This window comes from Schistocerca cancellata, chromosome 6 (assembly GCF_023864275.1).
Source record: "Schistocerca cancellata isolate TAMUIC-IGC-003103 chromosome 6, iqSchCanc2.1, whole genome shotgun sequence".
NCBI lineage: Eukaryota > Metazoa > Arthropoda > Insecta > Orthoptera > Acrididae > Schistocerca > Schistocerca cancellata.
Genome location: NC_064631.1, coordinates 589,759,886 through 589,779,908, shown reverse-complemented (window position 1 = coordinate 589,779,908; position 20,023 = coordinate 589,759,886). Strand labels below are relative to the sequence as shown.

General features: G+C 39.9%; 1 protein-coding gene across 2 annotated transcripts in view; it reads right to left on the bottom strand.

Moving 5' to 3' along the window:
• The window catches only part of LOC126191061 (centrosome-associated protein CEP250-like), a 462,550-nt gene that overhangs the window by 4,280 nt on the left and 438,247 nt on the right, over nucleotides 1-20,023 (bottom strand). For both annotated transcript variants that reach the window (XM_049931777.1, XM_049931775.1), the window contains exon 18: nucleotides 9,859-10,008. In XM_049931777.1, the coding sequence (XP_049787734.1) occupies nucleotides 9,859-10,008 (150 nt within the window). The remainder of the gene's footprint in view (nucleotides 1-9,858; nucleotides 10,009-20,023) is intronic.

The window sequence follows — 20,023 nt, the reverse complement described above, 5'->3', positions numbered from 1 at the left end:
TTTGTATGCTTCAGAGAAGATGAGGGCTATGCTGGCAGTAGCTCAGATACCAGCAGGGCCTCTCAAGCCCAGTAGGGCTTGACAGAGAAGTCAGATGAAGTGCGTCCCACACCATAGGGCAGGGAGAACTCAAAAGGCATAGAGAAGCCAACTTTCCTATGGGAGTAAATGCTAAAAAACCCATGTCCACCAGGATGTGGTCATGTTATGGAACAACCACAAGGGCCTCGAATAATGGAGAGACATACAGAACATGACTTCAGCAAAGGAAAAAGATGAAAGATTGGCCAATAGTAATTTAGAATATTTGAATAACCTTGAAACCTGGTAAAATGAAAGAAAGGCTGGAAGAGGTCATGAAATTTACGTACAATATTGTAGCACTACAAGAAATGAGATGGCAAGAGCAAGGGCAGATAGATATTCCTCCATATTCTTAATTTGAAACTTAATATTTTGGATCTTCTAAAGCGACTAGGTTCAGCAACTTTTGCAATCAGAATAATTGCCAATTTTGAGGATATAAATACACTCCTGGAAATGGAAAAAAGAACATATTGACACCGGTGTGTCAGACCCACCATACTTGCTCCGGACACTACGAGAGGGCTGTACAAGCAATGATCACACGCACGGCACAGCGGACACACCAGGAACCGCGGTGTTGGCCGTCGAATGGCGCTAGCTGCGCAGCATTTGTGCACCGCCGCCGTCAGTGTTATCCAGTTTGCCGTGGCATACGGAGCTCCATCGCAGTCTTTAACACTGGTAGCATGCCACGACAGCGTGGACGTGAACCGTATGTGCAGTTGACGGACTTTGAGCGAGGGCGTATAGTGGGCATACGGGAGGCCGGGTGGACGTACCGCCGAATTGCTCAACACGTGGGGCGTGAGGTCTCCACAGTACATCGATGTTGTCGCCAGTGGTCGGCGGAAGGATCACGTGCCCGTCGACCTGGGACCGGACCGCAGCGACGCACGGATGCACGCCAAGACCGTAGGATCCTACGCAGTGCCGTAGGGGACCGCACCGCCACTTCCCAGCAAATTAGGGACACTGTTGCTCCTGGGGTATCGGCGAGGACCATTCGCAACCGTCTCCATGAAGCTGGGCTACGGTCCCGCACACCGTTAGGCCGTCTTCTGCTCACGCCCCAACATCGTGCAGCCCGCCTCCAGTGGTGTCGCGACAGGCGTGAATGGAGGGACGAATGGAGACGTGTCATCTTCAGCGATGAGAGTCGCTTCTGCCTTGGTGCCAATGATGGTTGTATGCGTGTTTGGCACCGTGCAGTTTAGCGCCACAATCAGGACTGCATACGACCGAGGCACACAGGGCCAACACCCGGCATCATGGTGTGGGGAGCGATCTCCTACACTGGCCGTACACCACTGGTGATCGTCGAGGGGACACTGAATAGTGCACGGTACATCCAAACCGTCATCGAACCCATCGTTCTACCATTCCTAGACCGGCAAGGGAACTTGCTGTTCCAACAGGACAATGCACATCCGCATGTATCCCGTGCCACCCAACGTGCTCTAGAAGGTGTAAGTCAACTACCCTGGCCAGCAAGATCTCCGGATCTGTCCCCCATTGAGCATGTTTGGGACTGGATGAAGCGTCGTCTCACGCGGTCTGCACGTCCACCATGAACGCTGGTCCAACTGAGGCGCCAGGTGGAAATGGCATGGCAAGCCGTTCCACAGGACTACATCCAGCATCTCTACGATCGTCTCCATGGGAGAATAGCAGCCTGCATTGCTGCGAAAGGTGGATATACACTGTACTAGTGCCGACATTGTGCATGCTCTGTTGCCTGTGTCTATGTGCCTGTGGTTCTGTCAGTGTGATCATGTGATGTATCTGACCCCAGGAATGTGTCAATAAAGTTTCCCCTTCCTGGGACAATGAATTCACGGTGTTCTTATTTCAGTTTCCAGGAGTGTATTAGTAAGCTAATATACTTTGCATACTTTCACTCTCCGATGTCATATGGAATAATATTTTGGGGTACTCAATACTTAGACAAAAAGTATTCACTGCTCAAAAGAAAGTGGTTAGAATAATGTGTGGGGTTCATAGTTGCATATCTTGTAGGCATATTTTTAAAAGACTGGGAATTCTTAAAACAGCCTCACAGTGCATTTACTCACAAATGAAATTTGTTCTTAACAACATGGGCCAGTTTAAAAACAACAGTGACACTCATGATTATAATACCAGAAAAAAAACTTACACTATCCTTTACTCAACCTATCTTTGGCATAGAAAGGGGTAAAATATACTGCTATAAAAATTATTGACAAATTACCAGATGAAATAAAATGTCTGACAGACAGCAGTAATAGCTTAAAAAATAAACTGAAATCATATCTCCTTGACAACTCCTTCTATACCATAGATGAATAAAAAATCAAGTATCACATGTGCATTTCTTGTGCACTTGACACATTCCACATCAAAACGGCTTCCATACCATGCAATTGATCAATGGAACATGAAACCATCTAACTAACTAACTCTGCTCTATTGTGGACCATAAAGAAGAACAGGTCTATATGGGACAGGATTTATAATAACAAGAGAGATTAGGAAAAGTCTTTTGGAATTTGAACTTATAAACAAAACACTCTGCAGACTGTGAATAAAAGGGAAATTCAGGAATATAATGATAATAACTACATATACACCAACAAAGGGAAGCAGAAGAAGGAATAAAAAAAATAGTTTTATGAAGACCTTAAAAGTGCATATAGTAAAGTACAAAACTATGACCTGTAGCTAGTTTTGAGAGACTTTAATGCACATGTTGGGCAAAATGAATGAGGAAGAACATCAGAGAGATACACTTTACATGAAGAAAGTAATGAGAAAGAAGCCATGTTATGTCAGTTCACTGCTAGAAATAATTTACTCATCAAGAATACCTGTTTTCTACACAAAAAAATACTCCTCAAAACATGGAAATCAAGTGTAAGCGAAGTAGTTAACCAAATGGACCATGTGTTAGTAAAACCATGATAAACCATGATATGCCTTGACAGTCATCTAGGTATGGGGCTGTAGGGATCCAAACTGTGATTCAGACCAATACGTTGTAAAAGCCATAGTGAGAAATAAGTTAAATGTAATACATAAAACTGTAACGGAAAGAAAAGCAAATTTGAATCTAGAAAAACTGGATGATTCCCAAACTGAAAAAATATACCCAATAAAAATTAAATGATAGAAAATCCAGGGTGGAATAATGACAACATAATGAAAAGCACAGACTGCTGCTCACCATATTGTGGAGATATTGGGTTACAGACAGGTGCAAAAAAAGAACACTAAGCAATTGTGTGTTTGGCCAAAAGGATTTCATTGAATTGGACAATATACACACTTTCATGCAAACACAACACACACACTATCTCTGTGTCCCAAGGCCAGACTGGCAGTCTGGACTCGGTAGCCAGAGATAGTGGTCATGTGTGTGTGTAAGTTGCATTTGCATGTATGTACGTGTATCTTGTCTAATTCAGAAGAAGGGCTTTTGACCAAAAGCTTACCTGTTATCAGTCTTTCTGTTGTGCCTATCTGCGACTCAACATCTCCACTATGTGGTGAACGGCAGTCTATCTTTTTCATAATATTGTCTTAAATAAACATTAAAGGTGTCCTAACAGACAGTGAGGAATCAATGGAATATCTAGGTAGATGGAAGAGGATACAGAGCAACAGTTGGGTTAGGAAGAAAGGAAGGAAACGAGTGATTTAATGACAAATGTAGACTAACAATACAACATAAAAATGTAGCAAGACTGGGAATGCTACAGAGGAAAACAAGAAGAAATGTTGTTGAGGTTTTCTGTCTGAAGACCAGTTTGATGCAACTCTCCATGTTACTCTGTCCTGTGCTAGCCACTTCATCTCTGAAAATTACTGCAACTTACTTCCTTTTTAAGCTGCTTAATGTACTCGTCCATTGGTTTCCCTCTAAAACTTTTACCCCTCACACTCCCCTCCAGTACTTAATTAGTGATCCCTTGATCTCTCAGATAGTGTCCTATCAACCAGTTGCTTCTTTTAGCCAAGTTCTGCCACAAATTTCTTTTCTCCCCAATTCTGTTCAGTATCTCCTCATTGGTTATGCACTTCACACATCTAATCTTCAGAATTTTCTGTAGCTCCACATTTCAAAAGCTTCTGTTCTTTTCTTGTTTTAACTGTTTGTCACCCATGTCTCACTTCCTTCCATGGCTACATTCCAGACAAGTACCTTCAGAAAAGACTTTCTAATGCTTAAATCTATCATTTTAATTGAATCATCTGTCAGTTCTTGATAAAACATATAAATTAACTAAACAAACGCTATTTTTAGCCTTGTTTCACAATTTATTATTAATGTTATTGCACAACCTAGGTTTCGAGTTATAAGCCTGTTTTCAAGTACAGTACTGATTCCGAAAGGTGAGAATGCACACATAAACATGATGACAAGGCAAAGATAATCTCAACTTTTTAAGGTATTGATCCACAGTTTAATGTACAATTACAACAATTACACATTCACAAATTATACTACAGTGACCGTACTAAAGTTATGCATCAGCCGAGATATTTTGAACTACAATGGACTGGGGCCCAAAGTTTTGCTTCTATCCTGGGGTTGTGATCTCACGTAAAAGAGATGAATAACTGAACTGGGTTTGCTCATTTAATAATAGGTGTGGGGATATACCCACCTGTTTTTTTAATTTCTAAAATTTAAAATTGGTCAAATTTGGCCCCCCTTTCCTCTGTGTGTAGGACTTGTACATCTATTGTGTATTTATGATTATTGTCCAGGCAATGTTCTGCAAAGGCTGAACCAGGCTTCCTCATCCTCCAGATTCTGTGGTGTTCCTTAAGCCTTTACAGATTGCCCTCCCCATCTGCCCAATGTAACAAGACTGACACTCATGGCATGTGATTTTATAAACCCCACTTTTTGTGATAGCTGGATGTTTGTCTTTTGCATTGAACAAAAAACTACCTATTGTCTGAGGGACATAGAAAAACACAGAGAAACCCTTCGCCTTCAAGAGGTTACTTATGCTATGTGATATTTTCCATATCAAAAGTAATCTGCACCATTTCTTTTCCTGTTTGTCTGTGTTTTTCATTAGGGACAGTAGGGACCTGGCTTGCTTCTTCATCTTTTTAGCTAAAATTTTATAATTGGTGTTGGGGTCAAATTCATTATTTATGGCTACTGTTTTTATTGTATTAAGTTCCTGGTCAAAGTCTTCTTGGGACATAGCGACAGAAAAAAGACGGTGGATCATGTGATGGAATGCTGCTTGTTTTTAGGTGTTGGATGTTGGGAGGAAGCTGGGATGAAAGTGTCAGTGAAGGACTCTTTTCAGTAAATTTTAAATTTATGGTTACTGTCTTCTATCTTTAAGCTAATGTCCAGGAAATTTATGTTGCCTTATTCCCTCAACATCACCTGTTTTAATCTGACTACATTCCATTACCCTTGTTTTGCTTAATAATGTTCATCTCATGTCCTCCTTTCAAGACACTCATCATTCCATTCAGATGCTCCTCCAGGTCCTTTACTGTCTCTGGCAGAATTACAACGCCATCAGCAAACCTCAAAGTTTTTATTCCTTCTCTCTGAACTTTATTTATTTCTCCATATTTTTCTTTTCTTTCCACTGCTGCTCAATGTACAGATTGAATAGCATCAGAGATATGCTACAACACTGCCCTGCTTCCCTCCAGTGTAATGCCACAGTTTAGAAGAAAATTAAAGGATTAGCTTCTGGAAAATTCTTTTTCACTCTCTTAATGAATTCTTTAATGCATAACTTAGATGTGACACATTGTACTTGTAATATTTGCTATTACCACTTCGTAATGGAACACAATAATGTATGTTAGAACAGAAATTTTTGCTTTGGCTAGTGATGTACTTTAATTCTATCAAACCTGTAACATGTAGTATGGATAATTGTAATTTATTATTTGATTGTTTTATACCTGTGTTTATTATTGGGAATGCCTAAGCTTGTAATTATTAGCATATTTTGTTCCTATACACATATTACAGTTTGTATCTATTAGTATCTTTAAGTACAGTCCCATGTATAATTATGACTCATTCTGTATCCACATAATTCTATTGTGTACTGGATCAATGGAACACAAGTAAATAAATATCAACCACTGTTTCCCTTTCATGCCCCTCAACTCTTATAACTGCTGTCTAGTTTCTGTACAATTTGTAAATAATCTTTCAACCCCTGGCTTTCACCCCTGATATTTTCAGAGTTAAAAACAATGTAGCCCAATCAACAACATCAAAAGCTTTCTCCAAATCTACAAAAGCTATAAAGGTAGCTTTGCCTTTCATTTCCTTAAGGTAAGTCATAGGGCAGTACTACCTTGTGTGTTCATACATTCCTCTGGAATCCAAACAGATCTTACCCAAGGTTGGCTTCTACCAGTTTTTCCATTCTTCTGTAAATAATATGTGTTAGTACAAGGGGCATTCAATAAGTAAAGCAACACCTTTTTTAATTTTTTTTAAGTATGTTCATTTTATTCAGAATTCTAAATTCCAATATACCATATCATTCCCCACTCATGGCTTCAAACCCCTATTTTTCAACATGATCTCCTTTCATTGTGATGCCATTATACCAAATTTCACATTTTTTAAATTGAAATCAGCTGAGAAAAAATATGTTGTCTTACTTATTGAACACCTCTCATATCTAGCAACCATGACTCATCAAACTGATAATTTGGTAAGATTCGTACATGAAGACAAAATATGTAGGTTTATAAAAAATTAGGGTCTAATGCTCATAAGATATGCAAAAAAAGAAAAAGAAAGAAAAAAGAGCTAAAGCAACAAAGTGAAACAAGAAAATTCTTTTATGCAGTAGGAAAGATGAGGAAAAATTTTCCATCAACACAAATGGCATGTAAAAATAGAAATGATGGGACAATCAGAGAGAAATAAAAAATATTGCAGAGATGGGCAGAATATTTTGAAGATATGCTAAATACTACCTCAGAGATCAAGTATCAAAAGATCCACAAGAACAGTAGGAGAATGTAGAGGTAAGAGGAGAGGAAAGGGAAGAAGCAAAAAGGTTAACAATGCAAGAGATGGACCTGGTGAAGATGGTATAGAGTCAGAACTTATAAAATTTCAAACAATGGATAATCCAGGATGGAATGTAACAGTATTGTGAAAAGGATGTTGCTACTCATCACATAGCAGAGATGCTGAGTCGCAGACATGCTCAACAAAAAGACTGTCACAAAATAAGCTTTTGTTGTGCTATCTGCAACTCAGCATCTCTGCTAAGACTGTCACAAAATAAGCTTTTGTTGTGCTATCTGCGACTCAAGCATCTCTGCTATGTGGTGAGTAGCAACTATCTTTTCACAACTTATAAAATTTGGCAGTCAACCTATAATATGTGAAATACATGCACTAATAAATAAAAGCATGCCTGAGGACTGGAAAACTTGAATAATATGCCCTATATGCAAGAAAGAAGAAAACTTAGCTTGTGAAATTGAATACAGGAGAAAGATAAATATAGCTTCCAGTCTGATAGAGGTACTTCTGATCAGTTGTTTATTATTAGATATATAATGGACAAATTGTATGTACGTGAAATTTATCTCCACTTTCTATTTGTTAATTTTAGAAAAGCTTTTGATAGTGTTAACCTGTCAGCTATACATAAAGCACTAAAAGAATTAGGCATCTGTAAGAAGCTGAGAAGATTACCTGAATACCAATGAAAGACGCAAAGGCAAAAGAAAACGTGAATAACAAAATGATTTACAAATGGAATGAAGCATCATGATGGTGTCTCCTACAGTCCTGTTTAATTTAGCACTGCATAGTTTAATACACAAAACAGACAAGAGAGGAACAATAATGATGAAATCCAGTCAAATATGTGCATATGCAGATGATATTACAACTGTGGTAAGAGATGTAAATTAATGAAATATTGGATTCCGATGGAGCAAAAATTGGACTTACTGCAAAAACAAGACGAAATACATGGCAATGCTAGAAGAACACAACATGACCTGAAGGCCTGTAATAAATGTTTTAGGGCTGTCAGTTGCTCCTAATATCCTGGTGTCCTCTCAATTAGTGATAATAATATGACACTCTGTATTAGAGAAAGGGTACAAGCGAGAAACAGAGCCTGTTATTATTCAAACTTGCAGGTATTTAAGGATTCTCTAATTACAAGAGCGTACTACTACCTGGTATGACCAGTTGTTACATATGTCTCAGTAATGTGGATGATGACAGATGCAGATATGAACGATCTAAGGACATTTGAAAGAAAATTCTTGCGAAAAATTTATGGACCACTGAGAGAGGCAGACAGATGGAATGTAAGATGTAGCCATCAAACAGAAGAATATACATAAGGGAAGGATATAGTGAAACTTATTAAATCTGAAAGAATATGATGGTTAAGGCATATGGAGAGGACGACAGATGACTGGATGCCCAAACAAATAATGAAAGACAGATTGTTTTCCAGCAATGGCAATACTATGGTGGTGACAATCTGATCACCGAAGTTAAGCACTGTCAGATGTGGTTGGCACTTAGATGATCACCTGGGTTGCCATCTGCTGTTAACCTACCAGGAATGCACTCAGCCTAAGTATAACACTTTAGGAGCTACTTGAACAAGTGGAAGTGACTCCATGTCACGAAAACTGATGACACGAAGGCAAGAGAGGTGTGCTGAACCCCTGTCTCTCAGTATTGACATCCAGTGATGCCAGTTAGCCAAGAATGACATAGTGGTCAGACAGTACTGTTGGGCCTTCTGAGGCCTTTTCAGACAGGATTTAGCTTTTTTGTTTTTTGATTGTATTCCACTAGAAGGAATGACTGACCAAGAGATCATGGCTGGATAATGTGCTGGCTCACATTACAAAGACAAGATATGAGGATGCAAGAGAAAACAGAGATGAATGGAGGAAGGCTGTCGAGAATGCCAAGGCCCATCAAGAAAATTATGTGGAAGAGAAACACAAAATCAGATTAAATAAACAGATCTTACAAGATACTTAGGAAAGTAGGAGCTGTTTATCAAAACATGAAATGTGCAAGTATCAATGAAGAAAATAACATGAAATCTCCAGGGAAAGATATTGTGTGGAAAAATTAGACGTATACATTAATAAAAGAACATAGCAACACTATACAAGGAAAAAGTGACTAAAATATATATATAGTAAATATTGGATTATAAAGTTGAACTGAAAATATTCATTTAAAGCCTGATGTGAGTATAACTGAAACTGAAACCTTGCACCATGCTATCACAAACTACAGATAATATTGATGCAATTTTCTTGGTTTATCTTCAGAGTGATAGCCTCATCTTGAAACAATATTTCAACAAATTTCCTACATATCATTCTTCTCTTAAAATGGTGAATATAAAATTTTCAAAGCTTTGCATCAAGGCTATGCTGTTACTCAGCTGACAACATGGGAATATTTAATCAGTGAACTTTGCAATGAGAGCACACATTCTCATACATAGTTAATATACATATTCACATAAGAGCTTCATGAAATGAGGCCATTTGGACATGGTGAGGTGACTGATGGCCTTTGTATCTGATTATATTATATTATATTGCTTAAGAGCTTAACAATAAATCTGAAACAATGTATATAAATAAATTATAACAAGACTGAAATGACACAAAAGCAACATACAGAAAAGAAAATAGTAACAATTAACATTGAAATCATAGAACCAACAGATTTATTGTTTGTTTCATCCTCATAAATTAGATTAGCATAATTACCTCTTCCTCATGATGTGAATGACCATTTTGATTACTGGAGGTGGTTTCCTTCTCTTTATCTTCTGCTTCAATCAGATTTGTTACAGATGATGTGAACTGCTCTACATCTGGCAGGGAATACTCTTGCAGCAGCCGAACACTCTGTTCATTCTATATAAGACAAGCAATACAAGAATAGTTATTCACCATGCGAACAGAACTAAACAATATGTTTACTGCTTAGAAATGTGGGGGATGAACAAAAAGCAAGACTGGACAAAAGGGATAAACTGTTTGTGTGATAAAACTGAAATTATGGTAATCAAATGTGAATGCTAAAATCATATTATCTCTGAATGAAGTAGCTGTGAATAAAGAATCATTAACATGAACGGGATCAACAATATTACACAAAACATGAAACAATTTTGAACTTTTAAGAAGGAACTTTTCTTCACATACGATCAACAATCATGTACAATACATTCCAACCTAAAGTAGAACCTCCAGGAATGATGAACAAATGAAGGACAGAAGTTAATAGATTGACAAAATGTTTACAAACTGCTTCTACAGGCAGTGTGAGCTACTGGGTTAGTGCATAAGTTCATAGTGTTTTTTTTTTGTTTTGCATGTTGATATTCTGAGTTTCTATGTTTGTGGCAGCTATCGACCAAGTCGTGTATCAACATCTTTGTTTTTCAAGCTCTTTGTGAGCAGCCTGTGGTCACACACAGAATGGTACACACATGTGTATGGAGAATCAACAAGATGTGTATATCTCTTTATATGAGCTTTGGACCAATAAACTAGTGCTTATTACATGTGGAATAGTGTACATCATTAGATCTGGCAATCCTACAACACTAAACCCATATTGGTGACCCCAAATTTATTCACGAGTGCTACAATGAACTCTCATTCCATTGTGCAGTACACAATGGATCACTTGCCACTTACTGCACCACACATGAGCCAACTAGGTTTTCCAATGGATGCTCCGGCATCATTTTCCTATCATCCACTTTGTGTTCAGAATAGTTCGATGTAGTTTACAAATACACCGGCTAGCTGTACTCAACAGGACAGTGCTTATACATTCCCACAGCCATGTGTGATGGCATCAGGTATAAACAATAACTTTTCATTATCCTAGATGAATGAGCCATTGTGTGGCAGTGTCCCATACCAACAGAACATTTTTCATGCACAAAACTTCAGATGTGAATATTTTACGTTGAATGTGGACTTTTCATATGTTCTGAGTGCTCAACAATGGCCGACACAATGTGCTCAAACACCAATGACTATATTTACAAATTTCCCAAGTGCCAGGGTGAACTTTCCAGCCGGGTCAGTGGTGATACAAATTGAGCCGGACATTCACGACAGAAAAGTTCATATTTATCCTGGATCTCCGGATTTTGCACCAGCCCCCATACCCTCCCCCCCCCCTCCCCCACCACACTACCAGCATCTGCTTTACGAGTGTTTCTGATGCCTCATCTGCCACGTGTGTTCCACAAACGATATGCGGTTTTAACAATTTCAATGCACTCTGTCGTTTTCTAGACGATGGTCGACTTTTCCTCGCTGGTCCATTCTACACCTGTTGACATTACTCTGTTGAATGCCTGACTCATTGATTTCTCAACCATGGTTGAGCCAGCTGCGCCTACCGTGCCGCGTGCTACTGACAGAGTCATGATCGGGTACACCGCTACTGCTCCTGAGCCAGTTACGCTGCTGAACTACAGACAAAGAGCAACAGTTTCTGACAAACCATTACCCTAAGACTTTCCCATCTGTTGGCCTAAACTACCACCCCTTCACAAGGAACACTCACACACATGGCTTGCCTTGGTCGATAACGTCCTGCAGCTACATGGCATTGCTGACGACAACTCTAAATCCCTTTGCTTACTATGTCACCTCCATGATGAACCGGACCTCATCTGCGATATTGTGGCTTCTCCTCCTGCTACGGACAAATATGCATTCGCCTGACACACCATCCTCGAGCGCTTAACCAGATCTACAGAGGAAGCTATCCACCTCATCATCAGTCACGAGTCGCTAGGTTCCGCAACCCCATCGCATCTCTGGTGTCATCTCCGTGCAACGACTGACGCACATCATATGCCGGACACTACACTTCAGACCATCTGCTTGCTCAAACTTCATCGTGAAGTTCAAATTCACCTTCTCCATCTAACTTTGGCTCCACTGGATGCTAAGCTGAAGATCGCAGACCAGGTTTACAACATCTTGCCACCCCCACATACCCCCTCGGGGGGAGGGGGGGGGGGGCTTCAGGCCTCAGGAGATGGCACACCTGTGCTGCAGTTTCCATCTTTCGGTAAAGAGTGTGCACGACTTGCTTCACGCATGCGCATGGACCCAATGCTGCCTGGCAACCACTACAGTAACTCCTCTCCTACCAGCTCTACTGCAGCACTGCCATCGAAGGAGTCTACAAACATGAACCACACCACTTACACTTCAGCCTCAGGCGGCTTGACGCACGATGCTAAGCACCATTCTGCTCAGTGTTATTTCCATTCCCGCTTTGGCAACGCAGCTAAGAAATATCATTCCCCATGCATGTTCCCAAACTAATACTGCGACCCCACTCAGGAGCTATGGGCCATGTTGCATCGCACAGATGCCTGTCTCTTAATACTTCTTCATGTCACGCTCCAGGGCACTTGTACATGAAAGGCACAGTGTCTTGTCTTTTGTTTCTAGTCAACACGGGGCTGAGGTCAGTGTCATACCTTTGTCCGCAGGTATTAAATTTGAGCATCAACCTGCCTGCCCCCCCCCCCCCCCCCCCCACTTTGAGCTGCCAATAATTCCTTGTCCAATCCCAAGGCAAAACTAATTTAAACCTTCAACTGCAGGATATTAATACTCACTTACAATGGACTTTCATTATTACCGATGTGGATGAACCCGTGCTCGGGGCAGATTTTCTCTCAGCCATGCTCTTTCACCTAACCTACAATGAGGTACACTAATCTTTAACTTTAACTCGGTAGACCATACCACCGGTCACGTTATTTCTTCCCCTCTCATCCGCCACTCTATTGTGTGACCTAGCTGAAGGCACCGTTGCAGTTCTCTCTCTTAAATCACACAACAATGAGCTTCAGGACAGCAATGAAGCCCCCCGCTTACACATCGCTGCCATGCAAGCCAAGCTCACTGACGCTCATAAGCAAGTCACCAAGAGTCACACATGGCCACACCCCCAGCCCCCACTCCGCCTCCTTGCACGCGCTGCTGATGTCGCGTGACTTTTCTACTTCCGGACAGAAACTGTGTTTGCAGCACCACCAAGTACCCCACTGAGATACACGACAAGGACTACCAGTGGATCACTGCCACTGCTGCTAATCTGCCAGCCTGGGACATACAAGTGTGTGCATTACATTACTTCATCAGGTGCGGGTCCATCCTCCCTGTCGGTGTATGCAATCAACAACAGTACTGTCCATAGAATTGATACCATGGAAGGTCCACTGGTGTGTGCAAAGGCTAAGCATTTAAACCGGGAAAAACTTAAACACATCAATGCAGTTATTCAGGAACTTACAGAGAGTAAGACTATTCGCCCTTCTTCTAGTAGTTGGTCGTCATCCATTCATTTGGTGCCTATGAAAGATGACAATTTCCACCTCTGCAGTGACTATCAGGTGCTTAGCACCAGAACAATTTTAGATAATTATCCCATCCCAAATATTCAAGATTTTGCTTCCGAACTGCAGAGGGCAAAAATTTTCAGTGTAATCGACTGTCACAAGGTGTACTTGATATGACATAAAAGACAACTAGAGAGACAGATAAGATGATCCAGCAATCCTCACCTGAGACAAACACAGGACAGACTGGACAATCACATAAAATGTATCATCTCAACCGTCCAACAATGAGAATGTGACAAAACTTACTCTCAACTCAAATACACATACAGAGGCAAGTTCTGGAATCAGTTTAAAACACTGACAGGATAAAAACAGACCACCACCAATACACTAATAATGAACATTGAGCTGACAAAGGAGAAACAGCAACAGGCAGACATTTTTAAAGAGGTCTTGCAGCAGGAAGTTTTCTCATCTCTAGAGAATAACAACTTCTACAAGGTGTTTAGACAGACTACAAATCTTCAGCTGCCACAAGTACTCACAACACTTAGAGCAGACACAGAAAACAACCATTCCTTCACCAAACCAATAACTGGTGATGAAATAATAGATGAAATTCTAACAGGATGAAACTCTGCCCCCAGACAAAATGACATAAGATGAAGCCATGTGAGGAAGCACCCCTCCCTGCCCTTATTCCCATCCTCTCCTTACAGTTTAACTACTGCCTTGACACCAAGATCCTCCCAATCAGCTGGAAGATGGGCAGAACCATTACAATAAGCCTGACATGCCATGAACTGATTCGTGATCTTACAGGCCAATTTCTCTTCGAGACATGTTAGGGAAAACCTTGGAAAGAATAATAACAGACTTATTAAGGACATATGTAGAGACTAAAGACTTCCTAAGGCTACCATAGCAGGAATTCCACCAATGACCCTCTATTCAAGCTACCCAATGGAGTCACTTATGGCTATAACATTGGGAAGTGCATATTTGCAATTTTCCTAGATATCGAATGCGCTTTCAATCAACTGTAGCACGATGGCATACTCTGTAAGCGGTGCCAACTGGAGAGTACAACAAAAATGGGCTCCATGATCCATTTTTCGACCTTGGTATCGCATTTATTCACCTGTGGGGCAGGCGTCCCCCGATGTGGCATCCTGTCACTGCTACTGTACGTACTGTACACGGTAGGCATCCACCACCCGTCCCCATCCCCACAATAGCCCCAGATAAGACAGTTGTGCTATATGCAGATGATACCACATACTGGTGCACCTCTCTAAGAATGACCATAACAAAGAGAAAGATGGAGATATACCTAAGATGACTGGAAGGCTGGGTGCACAAATGGAGAATCAGGCCAAACCCAACAAAAACGTGTATAATACTCTCCTGACACAGACATATAACCAAGAAAAGACAGCAAAATGATGCAGTCATACAACTGACATTCTGGGACTCATCACTGAGGCTTGCCAGCATTACCAGGACTATCAGCATGTTCCTTGACAAACATGAACTAGAGCATGTATCTAAACTACCTTCTAGACAAGACAAGGAAATGACAAGGACTATTATAACACATACAAGGACACTTTCACTGCCTAGTGTTGAAACAACAATTCACACAAGACCTTCATCAGACCTGTTCTATAATATGCCAGCATCCCCCTAGGAGGAATATCAAATGCAGTGGTTAAGCAACTGTATCAGACAGAAAGAAAATGGCTCCAAATGACACCAAGCAACACACTTTATGATTTAGTGAATGTAAAACCAGTACAAATCGAACAATGAAATTAAGTGTGAATTACAAATGACACATGCTAACAAAATGACCAAACATGGAAGACCTAGAATTCTTCCTCCTCAAGCCTTGGGCACATCTAATCACCTATGTCACTCATCACTCATTTCTGATTATTTTAATTGGTTTTAATTATGCCTCATACCTCTTTTGGTTTCCTCCCATGTTTCCATAAAAACTTTTTTAACTGTTTTTAACTCATCCAATACTTATGGTTACAACAACAATTTTGCTACCTACTCATCATTTTCCCCTCATGAACCAAGGACGTTGCCGTTGGTGGGGAGGCTTGTGTACCTCAGTGATACAGATAGCCGTTCCATAGGTGCAACCACAACAAAGGGGTATCTGTTAAGAGGCCAGACAAATGTGTGGATCCAGAAGAGGGGCAGCAGTATTTTCAGTAGTTGCAGGGGCAGCAGTCTGGATGACCTACTGATCTGGCCTTGTATCATTAACCAAAATAGCCTTGCTGTGCTGTTACTGTGAACAGCTGAAAGCAAGGGGAAACTACAGCCATAATTTTTCCCGAGGGCATGCAGCTTTACTGTATGATTAAATGATGATGGCATCCTCTTGAGAAAAATATTCCAGAGGTAAAATAGTCCCCAATCGGATCTCTGGGTGGGGACTACTCAGGAGGACTGTGTTATAAATGCAAAATCAAATATGGGATAACGCAGGGGTAGATTTAATAATGAATTAAAAAATAGGTTCATAGTGAACACATTAACGTAGCCAAGATAGACACAAACCCCATGCCTTCCACAGTAGTACAAGTTTATATGCCAACTAGCTCAGCAGATGATGAAGAGATTGAAGAAATGTATGATGAGATAAAAGAAGTTATTCAGATAGTGAACAAAGACGAAAATTTAATAGTCATGGGGGTCTGGAATTCGATAGTAGAAAAAGGAAGAGAAGGAAAAATAGTAGGTGAATTTGGAATGGGGGTAAGGAATGGAAGAGGAAGTCGCTGGTAGAATTTTGCAAAGAGTATAACTTAATCATAGCTAACACTTGGTTTAAGAATCATGAAAGAAGGTTGTATACGTGGAAGAGGCCTGGAGACAGTGGAAGGTTTCAGATAGATTATATAATGGTAAGACAGAGATTTATGAACCAGGTTTTAAATTGTAAGACATTTACAGGGGCAGATGTGGACTCTGACCACAATCTATTGGTTATGAACTGTAGATTAAAGCTGAAGAAACTGCAAAAAGGTGGAAATTTAAGGATATGGGAGCTGGATAAACTGAAAGAACCAGAGGTTGTAGAGAGTTTCAGAGAGACCATGAGGAAACAATTGACAAGAACAGGGGAAAGAAATGCAGTAGAAGAAGAATGGGTAGCTTTGAGAGATGAAATAGGGATCAAGTAGGTAAAGAAAATGAGGGCTAGTAGAAATCCTTGGGTAACAGAAGAGATATTGAATTTAATTGATGAAAGGAGAAAATATAAAAATGCAGTAAATGAAGCAGGCAAAAAGGAATACAAACATCTCAAAAATGAGATTGAGAGGAAGTGCAAAATGGCTAAGCATGGATGGCTAGAGGGCAAATGTAAGGATGTAGAGGCATCACTAGGGGTAAGATAGATACTGTCAACAGGAAAATTAAAGAAACCTTTGGAGAAAAGAGAACCACTTCTGTGGATATCAAGAGCTCAGATGGAAAACCAGTTCTAAGCAAAGAAGGGAAAGCAGAAAGGTGGAAGAAGTATATAAAGGGTCTATACAAGGGCAATGTACTTGAGGGCAGTATTATGGAAATAGAAGAGGATGTAGGTGAAGATGAAATAGGTTATATGATACTGCATGAAGAATTTGAAGGAGCACTGGAGGACCTAAGTCAAAACAAGACCCCGGGAGTAGACAACATTCCATTGGAACTACTGGTAGCCTTGGGAGAGCCAGTCCTGACAAAACTCTACCATTTGGTGAGCAAGATGTATGAGACAGGCAAAATACCCTCAGACTTCAAAAAGAATATAATGATTTCAATCCCAAAGAAAGCAGGTGTTTATACATGTGGAAATTACTAAACTATCAGTTTAATAAGTCACGGCTACAAAATACTGACACAAATTCTTTACAGCCGAATGGAAAAACTGGTAGAAGCCGACCTTGGGGAACATCAGTTTGGATTCCATAGAAATGTTGGAGCACATGAGGCAATAATGAGACTATGATTTATCTTAGAAGATAGATTAAGGAATGGCAAACCTACATTTGTAGCATTTGTAGACTTAGAGAAAGCTTTTGACAATGTTGTCTGGAATACTCTTTTTCAAATTCTGAAAGTGAATCAGTCATTGGGAATGGAGTGAGACAGGGTTGTAGCCTGTCCCCAATGTTATTCAATCTATACAATGAGCAAGCAGTGAAGGAAACAAAAGAAAAGTTTGGAGTAGGAAGTAAAATCCATGAAGAAGAAATAAAAAACTGTGAGGTTTGCCGATGACATTGTAATTCTGTTAGAAACAGCAAAGGATCTTGAACAGTATTTGAATGGAATGGACAGTGTCTTGAAAGGAGTATATAAGAGGAACATCAACAAAAGCAAATCGAGGATAATGGAATGTAGTCTAACTACATCAGGTGATGCTGAGGGAATTAGGTTAGGAAATGAGACACTTAAAGTAGTAGATGAGTTTTGCTATTTGGGGAGCAAAATAAATGATGATGATCAAAGTAGGAAGGATATAAAATGTAGACTGGCAATGCAAGGAAAGCGTTTCTGAAGAAGAGGAGTTTGTTAACATCGAATATAGATTTAAGTATCAGGAAGTCTTTTCTCAAAGTATTTGTATGGAGTGTAGCCATGTATGGAAGTGTAACATGGACGATAAATAGTTTAGATGAGAAGAGAATAGAAGCTTTCAAAATGTGGTGCTACAGAAGAATGGTGAAGCTTATATGGGTGTATCATGTAACTAATGAGGAGGTACTGAATAGAATTGGGGAGAAGAGGAATTTGTGGCACAACTTGTCTACAAGAAGGGATCGGTTAGTAGGCCATGTTCCGAGGCATCAGGGTGTCACCAACTTATTATTGGAGGGCAGCATGGAGGGTAAAAATCATAGAGGGAGACCAAGAGATGAATACATTAAGCAGATTCAGAAGGATGTAGGGTGCAGAAGTTACTTGGAGTCGAAGAAGCTCGCACAGGATAGAGTAGCAGGGAGACTGCATCAAACCAGTCTCTGGGGTGAAGACCACAAAAACAGCAACTCATCACTTATTATATGAAGGGCTTATTTCAATAGTGGTACAAGTCCATTTTTGTTCATATTGAGATACAGTGTCCTAAAGTTAAATGAGCACTGAAAAATCTGCCGTTGAGATACCAGAAATATTCAAGCATATGGCTTCTTGCTAGAGATGAACCTTTCTTTCTGTTTGTTTGGCTCATTAATTTCAGAAGCATTATAGTCAGAAAAGTGGAGGTAATGGACTTGTACCACTATTGAAATAAGCCCTTCATATTTATGTTGTTCTACGTTCTTTATGTTGATTTTATTTGCTATTTTCCTTATTAACATCACACCTATGATGATTTATTATTTCAAAATATTCCATATCTATAATTGTACTCTCATTACATTAACAATGAAGATTAAATTAATGTTAAGCTGTTCAAAATGAATCAAGAGCACTATTTTTAAACAAATTGTAATAAAGAAATAAATTGTTAAGAAGTGCTGAGCAATCATGGGCAGTAGTCTGCCCCTCCCCCCCACCCCCCCAAGGGTTCGGAATGAAAAGTGCTGAAAAAAAAAAAAAAAATTTATTATTATTTGTTGTTGATGTTTCATTGATGGTTCACACACTGACACTTGTTGATGGCCCAGCATTGAAATCTGCAGCAATCTGCAGAAGGGTTGCACTTCTGTCATGTTGGACAATTCTTGTCATTCATCATTGGTCCCATTCTTGCAGGATATTTTTCCGGCCGCAGCGATGTCAGAGATTTGATGTTTTACCCGATTCCTAATATTCACGGTACACCCATGAAATGATCATAGGGGAAAATCCCCACTTCATCACTACCTCAGAGATGCTGTGTCCCATTGCTCATGCTCTGATTATCACACCACATTCAAACACACTTAAATCTCGATAACCTGCCATTGAAGTAGCAGTTACTGATCTAACAACTGCGCCAGACACTTGTTGTCTTATATAGGTGATCTAAACTTAGCTCAAAGAGTTTTGCACTGAGAGCCATTTCTCATTTTTTAATGAGAAATAATGCTACTGTCATATTTTGTGTATTTCCATTCTATACTCTCATGCAGTATAATATTCTGGGGAAACACTGCTAGAGTCGAAAAAGTCTTCAAACTTCAGAAATGAGTAGTGAGACCAATACGTGGGTCCTCTAACATGATGTCCTGCAGGGATCTCTTCAGGTCTCTTGGTATATTTACTGATACTCACTGATTATGTTTCCAGTCAATAACAAGGAATAATTTTGGAATAATTGTGACATTCACAACTACAGCACAAGACAGATGAAAAATTTCCACTAAGGCTCTACTACTCTGACGAGAGTACACACAGGTGTTGCTGAATCAGGTATAAATGTATACAATAAGCTGCTGATCAATATAAAAAAGCAAATTAATAATGTACATATATTCAAAAGGAAATTTAAAAAATTCCTCATAGACAAGCTTTTTATAAAATAAATGAATTCATAGAGTTATAAGGCA